The sequence below is a fragment of the Anastrepha ludens genome, chromosome 2, assembly GCF_028408465.1.
Source record: "Anastrepha ludens isolate Willacy chromosome 2, idAnaLude1.1, whole genome shotgun sequence".
NCBI classification, from domain to species: domain Eukaryota; kingdom Metazoa; phylum Arthropoda; class Insecta; order Diptera; family Tephritidae; genus Anastrepha; species Anastrepha ludens.
This window is the reverse complement of record NC_071498.1, coordinates 130,481,090-130,501,668: the sequence shown is the minus strand read 5'-3', so window position 1 is coordinate 130,501,668 and position 20,579 is coordinate 130,481,090. Positions and strand designations below refer to the sequence as shown.

The following is a 20,579-nucleotide window of genomic DNA, read 5'->3' as shown; positions in this document are numbered from 1 at the left end:
TTTTGTTCTGAAGAAATGTAACCGGTTTTGTTGGGCGACTAAAGTATTCTACTGGCAATTCTGTATTGATAAACTCATGGAAGCATAGCTCTGAAATTAATTCCTAGCCCACCTATTTTGCATTTTGGTTGCTAATCCCCAATAAATTTTTTTTACGTTGTTAAATTTTTTACAAGAAAATCTATGCTCTCTACACTACGATTCACAATAAGTTTCACTTTAATATGACAACCTGTAACAAAAAAAGTTATTAAATAAAGTTTTTCCCAGTCCTAGTCAAGTTGGAAAAAGTGCATACTTCGAATTATTATTATTTGCTATCACGCCAGCTGAGGGCGCAAAGTGTCGAGACCAAAAAAAGTCCATTGAGGTCGATTTCCAGCATTTGACTTTATCTGCGGCCAAGTGAGCGAATCGTCAGATGTCGTAAATTCGTCATACAGGCTTCGTCTCCATGTTCCTTTCGGCGGCCGTTCACTTGGGCGAGAGCCTTGCGGATTCCAGTCTAGGGGCATTCTACTGATGTCAGTCGCAAGTTTACGGATTGTATGGCCAATCCATTTCCACTTTCATTCACGTCTGTGTCAGAAAAAAATAACGGCGATTATTCATGAAGTATATGTATTTAAACTTTTTTACATGAAAGCATGTACAAAACTACGAGTCGCAATTAATCAATAAGCAGTGTAGTCTTCATCGTTGTCGAGTATAGCCTGCCATCTTCTCGGCATGCTTTGAACCAGCTTTTCTGCGTAGCTCGTCGACAAAGAGGACCAGATTTTGCGAACTTGACGCACAAGTTGCTTTAAATCGTGGACTATCTTTTCGACAAGATGCGTTTTCATAAATCCCCACATATTTTCAATGGGGTTGGCGTCTGGTGACTGGGAAGGCCAGTCCATTACTGTGGCGCCATTTTCTTGTTTTGTTTTTTCTCAATGTGTTTTTCTGAGAGTAGTGGTTTTGACGATGTGGGACAGTAGGTTATGTTCGCCTCCTTCAGTCGACTTTCAATGGTGTTGGAACTCACATCTATTCCCTTTTAGCAAGAACTGATCGTGCTTGACGTAGTCTCAAAGAAGGGTCCCGCCTAAAAAGTTGGACGATCTTTATCCTGCTTTTTTGTCGTCACTCATTTCAAGCCACGTTCGGAAAAGTCATCAACATTTTTGTACACGTTATACCGCTGATTCCACATCACAACAAACTTTTTTGATTTTTTAATTACTTTTGCAGTTGCGGCGTAAAATAATTTCGACCCTTTCGAATGCGTGCATAAAAGTACCGCCTCAAAACGCTGCGCGTACTTCTCACTCATTTTTGTTTGGTTGGGTTTACGTGAAAGTTTCGAACGGCACTGACCTGAGTTATTTCTGGCTTATGCAGCAAACAGCAGAACGAAATATATCTTGAAGTTGCAAGAAAAAAACCGGTTCTTTTCTTATGGCACATACTGTATTTCAATCTCAACCGGCTCGTCATTAGAAATGCAGTTATCTGGCCACCATATGCGGAGCATAGCTCTTAAACAGCGATTTATAAGTATAAACGTTTGGAGCTTTTTTTGTTGTACTCCGTACTCCGAATCGGGCCTCAAATTTTGAACTCAGGTTCGAAGAAAGTTTTATATGCCATTCAAAAGACGATATTTAGTAGCAAGTTTTACATCTTTGTTAATTTACTGTGTTAAAAATACTCATAACAGAGTAACAGAGGATTAAAATGTATCACAAAATATTTGTCAAAAAATAATTATAACACCCCAAAGATCAAAATTCAACCTTGGACTGAAATTATCTATTCGACTTCTGGAGTACTGTAGCGTCTACCTTAATATAATACATACGCCGTAACAAACACTACGATAAATATCTTCTTGGAGGCCATAAAATCAATGAAGGCAGTTAAACTAAGATCAATGGTTGCTCAAGAATACCCTGCAGTTCTAACCGGTCACCGGTCTTTGGCTGTTAGGTAGGCACGGTCAAGTAGTTTTTTGTTCAGAATTGTCAGTAGAGTACTTCAGTCGTCAGAACTAGGTATGTAGGTAGGTTGGTGAAATGGTTGAAGTACCACTCTGGCACTCCTCAAGTAGCACTAAAGCGCCGTTTTGATGCCATTATGAGGCCTCCAACAGGCAGATATCTACAGCCAACCAGAGCTGTTGATATAATGGAGGAGATTGATTCGATTAAGATTGGCGCACTGCCCCAGGCTGTCGAAGAAAGAAACACCCAAAAACCTTAATCGTCTAACTGCCAAACTTCCAAATTTCCAAAGAAATGTCCTCACAGCTTCTGCAAAGGGGGTTAAATGGTAAACCCAGCTTTTTACGCGAGCATGCCCATCGTCCGATGGCTGGTAAATACAGCTACGACATTGGAAACTCAATGGCGTGGAGTCCCCAAGACTTTCTGTCTGTTGTACTAGCCACAGGGTTTTCGAAATAGCACAAGAAGAAATAGAGATCCATCTTTTAAGCGCTTTTGTAAGAAATAAGTTATGCAATTCGCCTTTAACAACAGTCAAGGGGTTGGTTGACAGGGTAGGAGGTCTCTGAAACCAATTCAGTCCCCTTCTTGGCAAGCTCATCAACAATTTCATTTCCCTCCTAAACACAGATCAAGTAAATGTTACCTGATCTACTCCTTACAGGAGTTGAATAGTTTTGATCCGCACCATGCCGTCGTCATAGCCTTGATCGCAGCTCCCACGTTTCCTAAGCAATTTGCATACCTGCAAGATCGCAAAGACTTCTGTCTGAAAAACACTAGGCGTATTCGGAAATTTTGAGTAAATAAATAAATTAGCTGATTTAGACAAAACCCCTGCTCCGACTCTAGTTCCCATCTTGGAGCCGACAGTGAAGACAGAGGTAGCAGCTTCGGTGCAGATTAATCCTGCCTCCTTGAAAACATTGCCCTGACACGACCTTCAAAATCCAGTTTGAGGATAGAGAGATCTGTCTGAAGTTAAGAGAAATGCAGTGTTAACTGCCCAAAAATGCTAGCATATCCCTTGAGAGTTTGTTTCGACGTCGCAACTCAGTAGAGAAAAAATTTGGCCCGCCTTAATGTACATATACACTTGTGTTCAAACGAATCATAAAATTTATAATATTTATTTATTCTTTCGAATATGTATTTTTTGTCACTTTCACAGTAATTCCTTCCGACGAAATACACTTGTGAAACGTTGTTTTTTTTTTTAATTTTTTTTTTTTGAGTTCTTGAAATAATTGTGAAGTTATGTCTCCAAACCACTTTGAAGTTTGTAAGAAACATAGCAGGTCTTTATTTTTCATAGCATTTCACCTTTTTTTCATATCAATTTATCAATCCTTTTGAGAATCTGGTCAAACTAAGACTTGAACTGGGAAATTTATTTCAGTGGAAGTTAAGAGTAGACCCCCTGACAACAGAAGCGCAGTTTTTTATATGAGCTCACAAATGTCCAGGATGTCGCTGGCTTTTTTTTCTTTTTTCTTGCTGAAATCATTGCTAATATAGCCTTCTTATTAAGAGTTACTGATACTTATAAATAATTATATATTAATCATCCTTTAATCAAGTAACTATTAAAAGCCAAACCACAAACCAAACGCTTAGTACTAAGTGATTATGTGTCGTATGTTTAAAGTAGGCTTCCGAAAACTTGAGGGTCTAACTCAGTTAAAAATTATATGTCAACGTAACACTAATAACGACTGTGATTCCATTAAAAACAAATTTGCAATGCCTATAACTTGCAAATAATATTTGTATGTGTATTCATTAGATGGAGTGTCTCAAAATGATCGAGCTATTTAAGGTGAAGATAAAAAAATAAATTGAAAGTAAAAGTAGAAACTGGTTGTAAATAGTTTTTTAAAACAAAAAAAATTGATTTTATTTAAAAAAGATCACCAATAATTTATTAAAGACCTGAGAAATCAATAGGATCGTTTCTTCAACCATTTTTCGCTACTCTGCCGCCACACCCTTGGTAGTATTGTCATGCCTCCATATAAATTATGGAAAAATAAGCATCAGAATTTGCTAAAATTTTTAAAAGCCTTAAAATAAAAGTACCTCAGCAGGCTTTTGCAAATTAGATCTATTTTAGTCGCAGTAGCCTCATAATAATAATAATAATGTCAGGGCTACTAGACGGCCACTCGAAGTAAAACCTTTGTGAAATCATGTTTTCGAAAAAAATATATTCCAACACCAAGAAAGAAGCATCCGATGTGCATACAGAAAATTTACGTATACGATGGTAGCCGCCCCGTGACTTTGGTACTTTTAACAAAATTTTCATAAGTTTAAGTTTAAGCAGTTTCAGTCACTTAGATGATATTTTAGAAGCAAATAGGACATAGTGCCGGCGCAAACTCATCAGTGGCAGCGCGTGAAATTTCATAGATTAGTTTCTGAAAAGATCCCTTTCAACAGCGTCAAATTGCACAAACTTGGTGACCAATTCGCATTGCCACAACGTCAGATAAAAGCGTTTTCCTAACGTCTCTACAAAACTCTAATTCCAGTGGATTTGCCAAAATGATAGAAACAGTAAAGCGCGCATCAGAGAGTGCGTGACGTCCCATTGGTGCAATTGCATGAGAGAGATGAGAAAACGCGAAAAAGAATGCAAGATGAAGGAGAAATTACACAAACAATACACGAATAAATTGCGAAAAATGCGACGTCCCACACACAGCGATGCTGTAAAAATCGATGAGAGTAAAGTAGCGCCACTTAATTTATCATCCTCTCCATCGTGGTCGATTTGTGCAATTTGTGTGTGTCTGTCTGCAATTCTCCATGATTAAGCTACAATTTTCTCGCATGCAACATAAATATCACGCTAAATACGGCACATTTTCCTATATGGAAGTGGCATTGGTTTTGCATACCTACAAGCAATGAGAAAAAGTCTTGACAACGTTATTTGAAGTACCATTTTGAGACACCCTGTATTGTCACATATGTCCAAAAGTGTTTTATTAATATTTAACTCTACGTATTTCACATTAATTTATGTTGAAAAATTTTGTAAAATTTCTAACATTTTTATTTACAGTCATAAATCGCAATGGCCGTCGTACAAACGGCACCGGTAACGGTAGTACCGGCTTGCACATGAACTCAATAGCAGCAAAACAAGTTAACAAGGTGAAACCTACAATTAACCGGCAACAGGTTGAAGGACAGGTGATATCACCATCCCAGTACAACAGGTGAGTATCCAAAGTAAAAGCAAAGTAGGAAAGAGTTCCTTATACATATATAAAAGTTACTTATATACAAAAGATCGTAATGAAACTTTTTTCATTGAGATGCTTAAAAAATTGCAAAAGAGTAAGCTTTAGCTGCGCCTTTGCTGTAAAAAATGAAGCTGCGAGAAAGCAAACTAGCCTAATATTAGTGCTTAGGTAGTGGAAAAAATAAATGAAAAACAAAAAAGATTAAAATAAGTATACGATTTTAGTAAATAAAGCAAAAATAAAAAAATAAAAATAAAGAACTAAAAATAAGAAAAATGTAAATAAAATTTTTTTAATAAAAATAATAAAAAAATAAAAATAATAAAAAAAAATAAAAATAATAATAAAAAAATAAAAATAATAAAAAAAAATAAAAATAATAATAAAAAAATAAAAATAATAAAAAAAAATAAAAATAATACAATAATAAAAAAAAAATAATAAAAAAAAATAAAAATAATAATAAAAAAATAAAAATAAAATATTTATACAAAAAAACATCCTCATCTAATCGGACCCTCTTGAGGAGTTAAGAAAAATAGCGCAAGCGTATATTACGTCATAAAAATAGGTCCCTCGATATTATTAGTTTAGCAAATGTAAAAGACAAAAAAAAATGTTTTAATTTTTAATTAGACAACAAAAAATTAGTTAGCAAAGCCACGTAATTATTCTATTAAAAATCTAGTTATTTTACTTAAGTTAGTTTATTTCTGCGCTGTGCGAGTGTTCTAAATCATGTCTGATTTTCTTTATAATTTGCGCTACTTTCTGCAAACTCATCGACAATTTCATTTCACGCATTTCTTTTCAAATTAACAATTCGAGTTTTTCACAACTAATTTCTTTGTGTTTATTATAAATATCTAACAGCAAGCGTTTGTAAAATATGCAGCTTATTAATTGTAAATGCAAAAAAAAAACAATTAAAAAAAAAAATAAAATAAAAAAAAATTTATTGAAAAAAACATATTTTTTTTCTTTTAAATTAATTAAAAAAAAAATTTATGTGAAAAAAAATTAAAAGAAAAAAAATTTATTGAAAAAAATATAAATGATTTTCCTTTAAATTTATTAAAAAAAAAATTTTGTGAAAAAAATAATTAAAGAAAAAAAAAATTTTTTTTTTTTTATATACCAAAAAATATTTCGAAAAAAATATATTTTTTTGTTCTTTTAAATTATTGAAAAAAAAAAAATTGTGAAAAAAAAGTTATGAAAAAAAAAAATTTTTAAATGTTATATACCAAAAAATATTTTGAAAAAAATATTTTTTTTTTCTTTTAAATTTATTGAAAAAAAATTGTGAAAAAAAATTTTTTTTTTTAATGTTATATACCGAAAATATGTTCTTCTACTAATAAATATGTATATGTATGTGTTTGTAAGCAATGTCAAATGCAAATGCATAATAACCACTAATAATAACAACAAAAGAAAACTCTTAATGAAAATTTTGTTTCAGGCCGCCAGAAAACGATGCTAACCCATATGCGGGCTATCAACTCGCTTACGAAGTTAAAAAGCTCATGTATGCGTCCATTCTAAACTATTAAAATTTTAATGCTTTAACTTGAAGTTTCACACAATAGTTGTTTGTCACTACTATTCTACTACTTTTTTACATACTTACATACTTATTTAACTATCGACTAACTATTGTCTTTGTATGTGTTGTCTGTTTGCCAAAAAGTCAAAATATCACACGCATACTACTTGTACTTGTATATAAATATTACACCTACACATTTGTATATTTACGTATTGTAATATGTTTTGCTGTAAATGTGTATGTGAACTGAATTCATCTCCATACAAACTTTTGCGTACACAAATATACGTACTTGTGTGCACTATCTCGTGCACGTTTTGCAAATTTTTGGTACACTTAACATTTTGTAATTTTTGTCCGTGAATGTGTCTTGTTTTCCAACATTGAAAAATAAAAACAAAACATAAAAAATTGCATAAGTAGTTCACCTGTTAAGTAATATCATACATTTTCTCAATATTTCATATAAAACTTTTTCCAAGTAATAATATTTTGTCTTTAGCATTGTTTTGTGTGTTCACACGTGCATACTACCTCATAATTACAAAAACGAATACATACTTACGCACATACATACAGAAGATATCAAATATTTGCTCGCATGTATGAGTTTCAAAGCACTTCGTTCGATTCATTGCCATTTTACACTTTACTCGCTTTGACTTGCTTCGCCTGTAGGTGCATTAAATAACTGCGCTCAAACTGCAAGCGAAATGCTTAAGTCATAACATTTTATTAACTAATTTGAATGCACGCGTACTTTGTACATAAATCAATTTTAAATTAGTTTTTCATTGCCTTGAATAATTTGTATTGAATTCAAATAAACCTTTGATTGTTGTTGTGCTCGTATTTGTAATTCCTGTCTTTCTTCTCTCTTTATCTGTGAATGAATAGCAATTGAATGTCGTATTTAAAATAAGTGTTTAACTAATTCATATTAAGTGTTTACTTATATCTCTGTGTGCATATCTATTCGACCATCAACATTAAAACACTAACAACCACCTTAAAGCTCATTTAGTGCGAAATCAGCCACATTTTAATTTCATAAATACTCATTACCCGCAAACGCCACATAAATCCACTCATTACGTCATGCAGTGACATTTTCTATTGCATATTTAAATAATAAACTATGACAACAAACTGAAATAAGTGCAATGACATGCACAGACGTTGTTGGACTAAAGATTTTCATAGGCACCTCTTAGGAAATATTTCATGCATCAAGTGATGTGTGAAATGAAGAATGTTGTAAAACGATAGTCAATCCAAAAAAAAAAAATAACCGATTGTCAGCTGAAGGCCGGCGGGCCAATTAAATGTCCTAAATTCAGTAGTTTTCGCGAAGCGTTGTAGGATGAGAAAAAAAACAATTAGCCAAATGAAGTTTTGGGGATAATAGGACTATGAATAAGTTCGTGCGGTTTTTTTTCGAAATTTGAAACTTTATTGACGTAAAATGGTTACAAATTTAATATTCAAAATATTGTCCATCGCTTACTACTACTTTTTCCCATATTTCTGGCAATTCACGGATTCCCTTTGTGAAAAATTCGGTCGGTTTTGCCGCAATCCACGAATCGATCCATTTTTTGACTTCATCGTAATTACGGAAGTGCTGGTCAGCCAGGCCATGTTGCATCGATCGGAAGAGATAGTAATCGGATGGCGCAAGGTCTGGACTATACGGCGGGTGGGGTAGGACATCCCATTTGAGCGTTTCTAAGTATGTTTTGACCACTTGTGCAACATGTGGCCGAGCATTGTCATGTTGCAAAATAACTTTGTCGTGTCTATCGGCGTATTGCGGCCGTTTTTCTCGCAGTGCTCGGCTCAAACGCATCAATTGTCGTCGGTAGACATCCCCCGTAATCGTTTCATTCGGTTTCAGTAGCTCATAATACACAACACCCAGCTGGTCCCACCAGATACACAGCATAACCTTCAGGCCATGAATATTCTGCTCCGACGTCGATGTTGAAGCATGGCCAGGGTATCCATACGTTGCCCGACGTTTTGGATTGTCGTAATGGACCCACTGTTCATCGCCAGTCACAATTCGATGCAAAAAACCCTTTCTTTTGTGCCGTTGAAGCAGTTGTTCGCATGCCATAAAACGGCGTTCAACGTCTCTTGGCTTCAATTCATACGGCACCCAATGGCCTACCTTTCGGATCATTCCCATGGCTTTTAAACGTTTGGAAATGGTTGATTGATCAACTCCCAAAGTTTTTGCAACCTCTTCTTGCGTTTGAGCCGGATCTTGATCGAGCAATTCCTCCAATTCGGTATCCATGAACTTTGGCGGCGCACCCTCGCGTTCTTCGTCTTCCAAGCCAAAATCACCACTTTTAAAGCGTGCAAACCACTTCTGGCACGTTCGCTCAGATAGAGCATGCTCACCATAAACTTCCACCAAGATACGATGACTTTCGGCTGCTTTTTTCTTCATATTAAAATAATGAAGAAGAATTCCCCGCAAAAACACATTATTTGGCACGAAATTCGACATTTTCAAGTGTGGTAAAAATATTGTTGTTTACGCTTCAAATAAAAAACTTATACTGACGTTTGTGCCTTACGACAGTAGCTCTCCAATGAATGTTTGGAAATGTGGATCGATGGAATAATAATCAAGTTACGCCATCTGTTGTAAAACCGCACGAACTTATAAATAGACCTATTAGTTTAATATGTATTTGAACTAAAAAAAAAAAATTTGTACAATCTCCAACAATATATTGTAAGCCGAGTTATCAATAGATTCCCAGAGCGCCTTGCCACTGAAGTATCCAACTTCTGTACAAGATACAACTTGCAATTTTCATCTGAAAACAAAAAAAAAAGATTATTAATTTTGATGTAATTATCTTCGATGTGAACTAAGAAAATTGGGAGAAACACGTAAAATTCGAATTTTTGGGGAAGGTAGAAAAAAAGTGGTTTTTCAAGGAAAAAAAAAAACTCTTCAACTGGGTAAAAAAGTCGCTTAAGAAAAGTTTTTGGATGTTTTTTTTAGTTCACATAGAAGAGAAAACAATACTGAAGATAACGCATTTTGAATGAAATGGATAGCTCGTTTAGTTTTTTTGCAATCGTGTACATAAATTAAGTAAAATCGTGAAAATGAAAAGCCGAGAAAACGCGCTTCAAACTACAACAATAAGCGCACGGTTGCTCGACGCCGCACTACGTTCGGCTCTGCAGCTCTGCAAATACTTGGAATTTAACTCTGAAAATTTGTGTCTCACGTTCTTGAATATCTAAGCTATTGATTTCAGGAAAAAAAAATCGATTTTTTTGACCTTTTATTTGGCCCGCCGGCCTGAACTAATGCAGTATGTAGCTTCGAAAATGAGGTGCACTTAAAGTGCTTAGGGCAGGCACATACACCCTATGAAAGTACCGGGAATATTTACATAAAACAAGGTAGAGTTAAATTTCAGGCAAATTTATTTTATCTCCTTCAAAATATGACCCGTCTGAAGCAACACACATGTGCCAACGTTTAACACAGTCCTCCATACACCCCTGGTAGGCCGACGAAGGGATGACCTTCAGCTCCTTCGTCGCATTCTCTTTGATCTCCTCTATCTACTGAAACCTCCTTCCACGAAGTGGTAACTTCAACTTGGGAAACAAAAAGAAGTCGCACGGGGCCATATGAGGTAAATACGGTGCTTGCACGATGGTATTTACTTGGTGTTTGGTCAAATAATCCAGCACAGTTTGGGCTCGGTGCGATGGCGCGTCATCATCATGCAAAATCCAAGAATTGTTTGCCCACATTTCCAGCCGGCCAGGCAGACACTAATAATCCGATGACGCTAAAAAGTGGCAGATGTGTGTCTTACAGTCCTACCAACATAAGGAAAAAATATGTACCGACACCCACATGCGCGCTTCGTTTAAATTAAACACTCCCGGTACTTTTCGATTATAGGGTATGTATGTACACATGTAAAATATGATCAAAAAATACATGCATCGACTATCTGTAAGAATTATCAATTATTTAATATATTATTCCATATTGATTTTGTTTGAGCCAGTTAACCTATGGAGAGTGAGCTCGGCGTGAGCCAGTGCTTCCTTCACAATCGCGGTTCATACGATTCGGTTCATGGCGTCGCTTCGCCTAACATTTCCTTTTCTTGATTAGCGCGATCATCGTTTAAGCGATTTTGGTCAAGTTTAACAACCCGCGCTAGCAGTTTCTTTCTCATTCTAACCGACAGCAGTTGGAAACGCCAAGTCCTTCTCCACTTGATCTTTCCCACGCAGATGAGTCATTCCTCTTTCTCTACCGCCACCAAATGGTACCGAACCGAATACTTTCTGTCCCATACGATAGAACGGGCATGAGGAGAACCTTATAAAGTGTTAGTTTTGTTCATCGAGAGAGGACTTTACTACTCAATTGGCTACTTAGCCCAAAGTAGCTCTTACTTATTGGGCTCCGTTGGTTTCAAGGCTGACATTGGTATCGATTTTAATGCTGGTGAAGTCTCTTAAAATCTCGAAATCGCAACAGTCAACAGTGACGTGGGTGCCGATTCTGCTTGTTTGATGACAGAAGATACTTCGTTTTGTTCTCGTTCACCACCAGACCCATACGATTGGCTTCTTTATCCAGATTGAAAAAAAGCAGAACTAACAGCGCGGTAGTTGTACCTGAGCAATTAAGTTCTGCGGTCATTTCCAGCATCAGCACTTCCGTCGGAAACTTCGATCGGTTAAATACAATTGCGACGAGGACGGAAAACACTATTGTGACGGGTCAGTTTTCAGCTGACATTGTGTGGTTGAAATTGAAATTTGAATAAGTCGAACCAAGGAGCACCAAGAGATTTGGTGGCTCCTAAAACACTCAGTCTAAAAAGCGCACTGTATTTAGAGCTCTGAAAAGACGGTAGATAGTCATGGAGGAAAGGAGAAAGGTATCAGAGAAAGAATAGAGACAGAGACAAAGATAGTGAGTCCTGTGAGAATTTTCCATTTTTCTTTGGTAAATCTGTAAATATCCTCCAGTTTTAGAGAACGAATATTACTCATTCTCACGACATCGGAACCCAAAATTCGTAGCCTTGCTTTTAACAGCAGGCAGCACATTAACAGAGAAAGTGCTCAGTGCTATCCGCCTCCGCCAAGCAAGACAGGCACATCGGGTTCTCAATGATTCCAATGGTGGTCATATGCTGACCTCATGAGTTGTGTCCTGTAATAATACCGACATTAACTGAACTTCTTTCCTTCCAGTTTTAGTTGAAAGTTCGACAGATTTTTGTTCGGACTTGTCACAAAACATTTTGCAGTTCTGCAACGTTCTAGACCGGCCATTGCTCTTTAACATTTTGTGGTTACAATGAAATTAATTGTATAGTGTTGCTTGTACATAAATAAATTGTTATTAAATAATCAGAAAAGTAACCCGAGTCTTCTACCCGTCGGAGAAAATGAAAATAAATTTAATTATTTTGTCGCTGTAAAAATAATCGACGGCAAGAAATCCGTTCCTGTCGCAATTCTGTGCAGTTTCATGCTATTAAATATGTTCTTATTTTGACAGCGAGTACCCGCCAATCCGTTACTCTACTTCATCCGTAAATTGTTAGTTCTTTATCCAATCCTTGCATAAAAAGCCACTAATTTGCAGCTCATCCTTAGAGCTTTGATCAGCGTTTGATAAAGATATTTCCACATAATGGACTTAAGATTGAAACAACAGAGGTCAAATTTCGAAACTCGGCGACATTAAGTAATAACTACGAAAGGCCTTCACATTTTGTAACGCTTTGTATACTCTAATTAAAGACCTCACTCGCTTAAGTTTTAAGTTATAAATGAAGAAAGTAGTTTGTTATTTTGACCGAAAATTGCAGTTAGCACCTTTTACCGCAGCGGCGACGATATGTTACTCAATTGTAAGTGGGAGACGACTGCTCTCACCGCAGACTTCATTGCAATAATCTAATGATATCATTTTGATGCGCCCACATCAATGCCATTCATTTCGCAAGCGTCCACGTCATAATTGTATTGTATTACTACATAAATAAATATGATACATCCTAAATTATCATCTCAACTTTTTTCACTTCACTTCAGTACTTATTTTATAAATCGGCCTCAATTCAAATATGAGTATTTTTGTAATATGAGTATTTTGTAAAATTTAATTCAAATCAAAAGTTGAAATTTTTAACAAAATTATTTTTTCATGTGTTTACTAATTATTTCATAAATATTATACTCGTATAATATCGAATTTGTAAAGTTTCAAATTTAGATTTTGTTTTCTTCGCATTAGCTTCATTTTCATCTGCTTCATTTTATTTTTCGTTTCGATTGTCAAAGTTGAAGGTTACTATGACTAATATTGCAATACCGCCGATTAAAGGTAGATAGAGAAAAAAATCATTTGATATAAATACGGCAACGCTTTTCTAGTGTTTATACTATTAGAGCTGTGCTAGTTTACTATATTCGAGCGACGAAAAATTTTTTCGAATTGAAAATTTTATTAATCCTTCAAAGTCAATAACGCGGCCCTCTAAAAGAGACGTTAAAAGGAGGAGAATCAAGAGACCTGAGCTGCCGGACAGAACACAGAATACGCTACAGGATACCCTTAGCCCTTACCTACGTTACATGCTATGAGAATTTTACAATACTTTTCATGACATTTACAATTTACCGTAGTACATCACATAATAATTTACAATATACTGTTGGAAGCGTTAAATATATTTGGTGGATCCTGCGTTCCCTGAACAATAAATTATTTCAACAGCCTTACAAGAGTTTATACACCCCGCAAGAATGTCTAGCTTAGTTCTAACTTAGCCGAAAAGCAGAAGATATATGACACGTTGACCGATTATGACCTAGTACCAGTTCCGGCTAAAGCACCGACCTGCTCATTAGTGAAAAGTGCATCTGTTTTGTCTCTGTTTGTATCCATATTTATGCTTAATTGTTTCTAAGCACTCCCCAATCAATCTGTCCCACCTAAACTGTCCAAATTTTCAAAGAAACGACTTTCCAACAAACTGAAGCGCATTTTGCGAGGAGCTGGACGTAAGCACAACACTACCACTCCTGCAGGAATCACTGCTAGAAGCACGTAACCAAGCAGTCATACAAGGTGAAGTCCAAAATAAACACGACTGACCTCTGACCTCGATACACTGTTTTGGACGATCTAAAAGATCTTCGAAAGAGTGTTTCAGGTCATTGACCGGAATGTCATTCAGGATTTCGGTACAAGTCTTTTGGATCGCCTCTACGGACGCAAAACGTTTTCCCATGGCCAAATGCAATTTTTCGAATAGGCAGAAGTCACATATCAGACGAACTCGGTGAGTGATTGATGGTTAAAATGCGATTTCTAGTTAAAAATCAGTCACAAGAGTGAATCGATGAGATAGTGCATTATCATGCAATAAGCGCCAGTTTCCTACTTCGCGGTATTTAGGGCGAATTCGACGAATGCGATGCAACAAACGCTTCAAAACGCCAAGATAGAAAATGGCATTGACGGGTTGGCTCATTGGCACGAACTCCTTGTGGAAAATTTCCTTGGAATCGTAAAAACATATGAGCATCGACTTGATTTTTGACTTCTCCAAACGCGATTTTTTGGGTGGTGGCTCATCTGGGACCTTGCATTTGCCACTTTGAAAAACCACGTTTCATTACCAGTTACAATGTTGTAAAGGAAGTTCTCGTCTTTTCTCGCCTCTTTAATAAGCTCTTTCGAATGTTGAATTCTGAGCAATTTTTGGTCCTCAGTTAACTTGTGCGAAGTGAAACGTGCACAGACCTTTCGTAAGCCCAAATGATCAGTTGAAATGCCATAAATCGATATTTTGGAGATATTCAACTCCGATTCCATGAATTTCAACTATAATTTCTGTTCATTTTTGATAAATTTACGAACAGTTTTGATGGAGTTTTCGGTGATTACTGATTTTGGGCGGCCCCATGTATGGTATGTTCATTTATGTCCTCACAACCAACTCTGAGACGTGTAAGCCACTCATGAACTCTGGCACGAGATAGACAATCATCGCCATAAACATTTTTCTTCAGTTCAAATGTTCCAGTTTACATTTTAAACAAAATTTCATATTAGCTCTTTGTTCGAAACTCATTTTTGTACCGATTACACAAACATACTGACACTTTAGACACCATAACTTTGCTTTTACTGAACCGAATGTCACCAATCTTTAACTGAAAGTCAGCTAGGGATGTAATTTCCAACGCACTAAGTCATTAAAAAGATGTCGTGATCGAAAATATTTTTATGACGCCAGTCTTGTTTATTTTGGACTACACCTTGTATGTCATATGGTTTAGTGTTCCAATACATAACATCCCCACAAGGAGGGATTCGAGGTGTGTTCAAAAAGGATCGCGGTTACGTATATTCGATTTTCGATTTTTTCGTAGCGACATGTTGGTACTCATGTCTCTTGAACGGTGCACTGAAATGAATCACAATCGCAAAAGCATCCTAGGTGACCATCTGATAAAGGACAACGCGATGCATTCGAACTTTTAGGTAAAACACTTTGATGGAGGCAAAAATACTAAAATACACAAATTCTTATGAACGCAATTATTAGACGACAGCACGACATTTTGGCTTTAAAACTGCAGTTGTGGACATCGCCAAATTAAATATATTTCTATTTTGACTGCGACAATAAGCAAATGTAGATGACATTTAACAGGATAAAATAGTGATGTTTTTTTTTAATGTAATAACAATTAATGAACGTAAACAAATAAATAATTTCTCTTTCTGTTTTTACACCAAAAAATATCACTATGAAAAAATTGTTTTCTATGTCTCTTCCTCTTTGAAAATAATTACCTAAGAAGCTGACTTTAAGACGACATTGCAGGCAAGGAAATTTTTCTGTTATTACGTCGCTAAGTGCGGTCGTCAATACACCACACAAAAAATTATAAGACCAACTAAATTTCTTATATTGTTATTATCAGCTTAGGGCTAACAGTTAATGATTTTTAATACTTATACTTGTAATGATATATGTTTTAAAATTATCCAAAAAAAGAAGCACACATTTCACAAAACATAAATTAATTACACCATTTTTGGGTGTTTGTCCGAGCTCCTCCTCCTATTTGTGGTGTGCGTCTTGATATTGTTCCACAAATGGAGGCAGCTACAGTTTAAGCCGACACCGAACGGCAAATATTTTTAATGAGCAGCTTTTTCATGGCACAAATGCACTCGGAGGTTTGCCATTTTGGTGTTTCACAGACTTTCAATAATTTAAAGAAGAGTTAAATCTACAGAACGAAAAAAGGTGTAAAATCAATGTTTTTATATTTAAAATAAACAAATAGAAATTTGGGGTTAGTTTATAATTTGGAGCTTAGTAATTTGTGTTGGATCCTCCGTTGATTGAAAATTCTTGAAGTCGTTAATAAATTTTTGATAATTCGCATTAATTGCACTTCTAAGGCTTTTAACGCTATCAAATGGTCTCACATTTTGGAAAGCTGATTAAGAAACTATTACTCATACAATTCCGATCGGGTTAAGATCAGGGCTGTAGGCAAGCCAGTCTAAAATCGTTTGTTTCTCGCTGCCAGAAACTCTTTTGCTGCTTTGGAAGCATGAACGGCTGCGTTGCCATACTGGAAAATCCTTTTCTTATCGAAATTATCATCAAAAAAAAGTGATAAGTACTTCGGCTAGAAATTCTATATACCATAATTGACACTATTTACTTTTGTGGATATGAAACATAAAGGCGCTTTGCCTTTGATACTAATGGCTACCCAAACCGTTTCAAACCCCCTCCGAAATTACAAGCCATTCTCGACTCCTGTTTCTTCCGGTTATCATAAAAAATCCTTTTGGGAACCATCTTATTCGTCCAGATTGAATTTGTTTTCATCGGAAAAAATTACTCTTGCTCATTCATCTTCCGAAAAATGGTACGCTTTTGCAAATGTCAATCTGGCTTGTTTGTGTCGTGTGATTAACTTAAGTTTAGGTACTCGTTTTACATATTCTAGACTAGAATCCGCTTGCAAAATTTGTTATATTGTACACTTTTAAATTAAAGGCAAACGCTTTTGGTCTTATCATTATGTAATTTCCAGCATTAAATGCAGAATAATTTCCGTTATGAGATACCGTTTTAAACATACAATCAACGAAACGATATTGGGACATTTTCCTTTTATGATTTTAGTAGATAGCACAAAGGTAATGGTAATGGTAATGCTTGTACGGGTTAAGCTAAAGCCTTTATGCACTGCGACCAGATTGATCTATTGTGCGCCCCTAATTACTTAATTATAATTATTTAGTATACCGAAGAATCGAACCAGCTCCTTAGGAGGGAGCAATTGTAAGTCTTCGTCCTCTAGTAGGTACGAGCCCAGGATTCTGTGACTCCTGTGGCCTAATACTTCACAGTTGGTGATTAAGTTCTCCATAGACTCCTCTACATCACAGCAGAACCTGCATGATCTTGTACTAGATAATCCTATTGCGTTAAAGTGTTTATTACAGGTAAAGCGACCTGTAAGTGCTCCACAGAGTAATCTGAGGCCCTTTTTATCTAGGGTTACAGCAGATTTTGCTCTGTTGGCATTGAAGTTTAAACACTTTTTGGAGTGATTAAGGCCGCTTGTGCCGTTCCAGTGTTCACTGATATTAGTTTGGATCCATTTTTTGGTTTCCTGTTTTATATTATTTTTGTTAAAGCCGAAAAATGGGGTGGCCCAACAAATAGCCGTTCTGCCCCTTTTTTGGCATAAAAGTCTGCCTTCTCGTTTCCTTCGTGTCCCTCATCTCCTGGTACACAAATCAGTGACACCTGATTATGAGTAGCCAGTTTCTTGAGTGCGTTGTTACACTCTATTAGGACTTTTCACTATTTTAATTTTTACTTTCTCGAACCCTCTTTTGGATATGATTTCCACTGGTATCATTACAGCGAAGAGCTCCACATGGAAAATCGTGGTATCTGCACTTATTGTTAGGTATTTGTGTGCTCTAGGCCCCACTATTCCTGCTCCTACGCCTTGTAGCGTTTTGGCACCATCTCTGTGCCATTTTTGTGAGTCATCATTTAACCATGCTGGGTTAGTGTTCCACTCCTCCCCACCATAATCATCTGGGTCTTATAATTTTTTCGTGCGATGTACTAATAGAGGCCATACTAAAAAAGTATCTCTCGGAAGTAGGATTAAAAGACATTTTCTTAATCGCTGAAGGATGCCCAAAAATAACAATAAGTATAACTTTTTAGTTTAGCTGCTTCATTATTAAAACCAAAACTGCTTAGCTGAATTATCAAACATAATCTGTAGCCTTTTGAATCACTGAAAATTTAAAATTATAAACTGAGTTTAATTTCCCACACTAAGATAAAAAATATTCATATGTAGCCTAAGGCATAGGCAAAGATAGCGATTTTCATGATTTTATTATTTATTGCAAATACGACCGAAAAACAAACAAAAAAAAATAAAAAACAACACCAAACAAAAACAAAAACATTTTATCAGCGAAAACACAAATCGCGCCAGTAAGCATCATCATTGAGAGCATCACCTCAAAGCATAAATTAAATGTATGGAAAATATTTAGATGACGTAGTTGAAGGCAAAAAACAATTTCAAAACACTCGTACATATAAATGCATATTTTTATGGTAACAGAGCACATTTAATTCAGCACAAATACTCATACATTCTCGTACTTACAAATGCATAACTTTGTTCGTTCATTTGATTCCATTTTTTGCATAAGTATTCGTATCCAATAAAATACAGATATTTGGTCATTTGTAAGCAACCGTTAATATGCATATATACTCGTACATACATAAGTATACTTCTATTGTAGTAGTGATGCACAATGGGTTCAATTTCAATTTGCTTGTCGCTGCTTGACTAAAACTATCTTTCTCTTTGTACTTCTCTCACCTGCTGCGCTTAGGCCGACCAGCCGAAGTTCCGGCGGGGGCACACAAAATCAAAATGGGGGCGTTACACTACCGGCCGGTATTGCGGATGATCAATCGAAAGATTTCGATTTTGAAAAGACCGAAATGAAGTACGATTCAACGGGCATGTTCCACTGGAGTCCGGCTAAAAATTTAGAAGACTGCATACTGGTGGGCAAAATAAAATGAATTTACTTCTATTTGCAACAAACATAAGCAATTATCTTCATTTTTTTCCATTTTGTTTCTCCTCCCTCCTCCCCCCTACGTTCGTTATAGGATCGCAATCAAGCGGCAATGACCGTTCTAAATGGTCATGTTGTCGTATGCCTTTTTGCCGATCCAGATTCGCCGCTAATCGGATTGCGCAATCTGGTGATGCCATTGCGCGCTTCTAACTTTCACTATCACGAACTGAAGCATGTGGTGATAGTCGGTTCGGTGGATTATATACGACGTGAATGGAAGATGTTACAGAATTTGCCAAAGATATCGGTGTTAAACGGTTCGCCGCTAAGTCGCGCCGATTTGCGTGCCGTAAACGTGAATCTGTGCGATATGTGTTGTATATTGTCGGCGAAAGTTCCTAGCAACGACGATCCGACGCTGGCCGATAAGGAGGCCATTCTAGCGTCGCTCAACATCAAGGCAATGACCTTTGACGATACGATCGGTGTACTGAGTCAACGTGGGCCCGAATTCGATAATCTGAGCGCGACCGCTGGCAGCCCCATTGTGCTGCAACGGCGCGGCTCTGTTTACGGCGCGAATGTGCCCATGATAACAGGTAAACTGCATCGCACTAAGTTGGCTGTGTTTGCGATTAAACGACCAAATCACGTTCGACACGTTCATCCAGCCGGTGACGATGGCACAAAGTTGGCTCACATAAGTGAAGTTTATCAAGTTTGCTATGGTAGTGCATTGGTTTTCAGTTGTATTTAGTTGGCACAATTTTTTATTTACCTATCACACATTTGTACTTACGCACAAAAATAATAGCTAAACATTTTATAATGTAATCTATCGTTGAAGCCATAACACTTTGCAATGTGTCACATTTCCTAAAAACAAAAAACCAAAAAAACAAATCACATTGTAAGGCGTTATCGACCTTCTGTGAGCCAAGTTTGTGCCAAATATTCAATCCGGTCATGAATGTATTAGTCGCTCTCTGCTCTCGTCATATTCTACAATGCGCATGCCGCTAGTTAAAGGTCAAAGCGTTAACCTTTGTTTTGGTTGTTGTTTCAAGAACTGGTCAACGATAGTAACGTGCAGTTTCTCGATCAAGACGATGACGATGATCCGGATACGGAGCTATATCTGACGCAGCCGTTCGCCTGCGGCACCGCCTTCGCCGTTAGTGTTCTCGACTCGCTGATGTCGACGGTAATTGAAAGTAACTGCTAAAGTAGCCTCCCCTAACCGATAAAAAAAAGCAATAAAACCCAAGAAAAAAAACAAAAACAAGTATTTTTTGGAGCTCTTTTTAGGGGCGTAGCTACTATGCAAATGCTCTATATTAAATAAATAAGTTTCTTTTGCTCATTTATTCTTTTAGACGTACTTTAATCAAAACGCTTTAACGTTAATCCGCTCACTAATCACCGGCGGCGCTACACCAGAGCTGGAACTCATACTCGCCGAAGGTGCTGGTCTGCGTGGCGGCTACAGCACCGTTGATAGTCTTAGCAATCGTGACAGGTAGGACTTAAGTTGAAAAGCTTATCACTGCATCACATTCGTCAATCTAATTCATTTCATTTTC

General features: G+C 36.5%; 1 protein-coding gene and 1 long non-coding RNA gene across 21 annotated transcripts in view; one reads left to right on the top strand and one right to left on the bottom strand.

Moving 5' to 3' along the window:
* Positions 1 to 20,579, top strand: part of LOC128855325 (calcium-activated potassium channel slowpoke) — a 307,274-nt gene that overhangs the window by 279,692 nt on the left and 7,003 nt on the right. For 16 of the 20 annotated variants that reach the window (XM_054090145.1, XM_054090144.1, XM_054090139.1 and 13 more), the window contains 6 exons: positions 5,062 to 5,218; positions 6,711 to 6,776; positions 18,802 to 18,979; positions 19,088 to 19,595; positions 20,064 to 20,200; positions 20,373 to 20,515. In XM_054090145.1, coding sequence (XP_053946120.1) covers positions 5,062 to 5,218; positions 6,711 to 6,776; positions 18,802 to 18,979; positions 19,088 to 19,595; positions 20,064 to 20,200; positions 20,373 to 20,515 — 1,189 coding nt within the window. The remainder of the gene's footprint in view (positions 1 to 5,061; positions 5,219 to 6,710; positions 6,777 to 18,801; positions 18,980 to 19,087; positions 19,596 to 20,063; positions 20,201 to 20,372; positions 20,516 to 20,579) is intronic. The other 4 variants (XM_054090157.1, XM_054090159.1, XM_054090155.1 and 1 more) reach the window with 1 other exon arrangement.
* The window catches only part of LOC128855337 (uncharacterized), a 71,603-nt gene continuing 58,458 nt past the window's right edge, over positions 7,435 to 20,579 (bottom strand). The window contains exons 2-3 of the long non-coding RNA XR_008453711.1: positions 7,558 to 7,680; positions 7,435 to 7,499 (exon numbers count right to left, since the gene is read on the bottom strand). This is a non-coding gene — a long non-coding RNA (uncharacterized LOC128855337). The remainder of the gene's footprint in view (positions 7,500 to 7,557; positions 7,681 to 20,579) is intronic.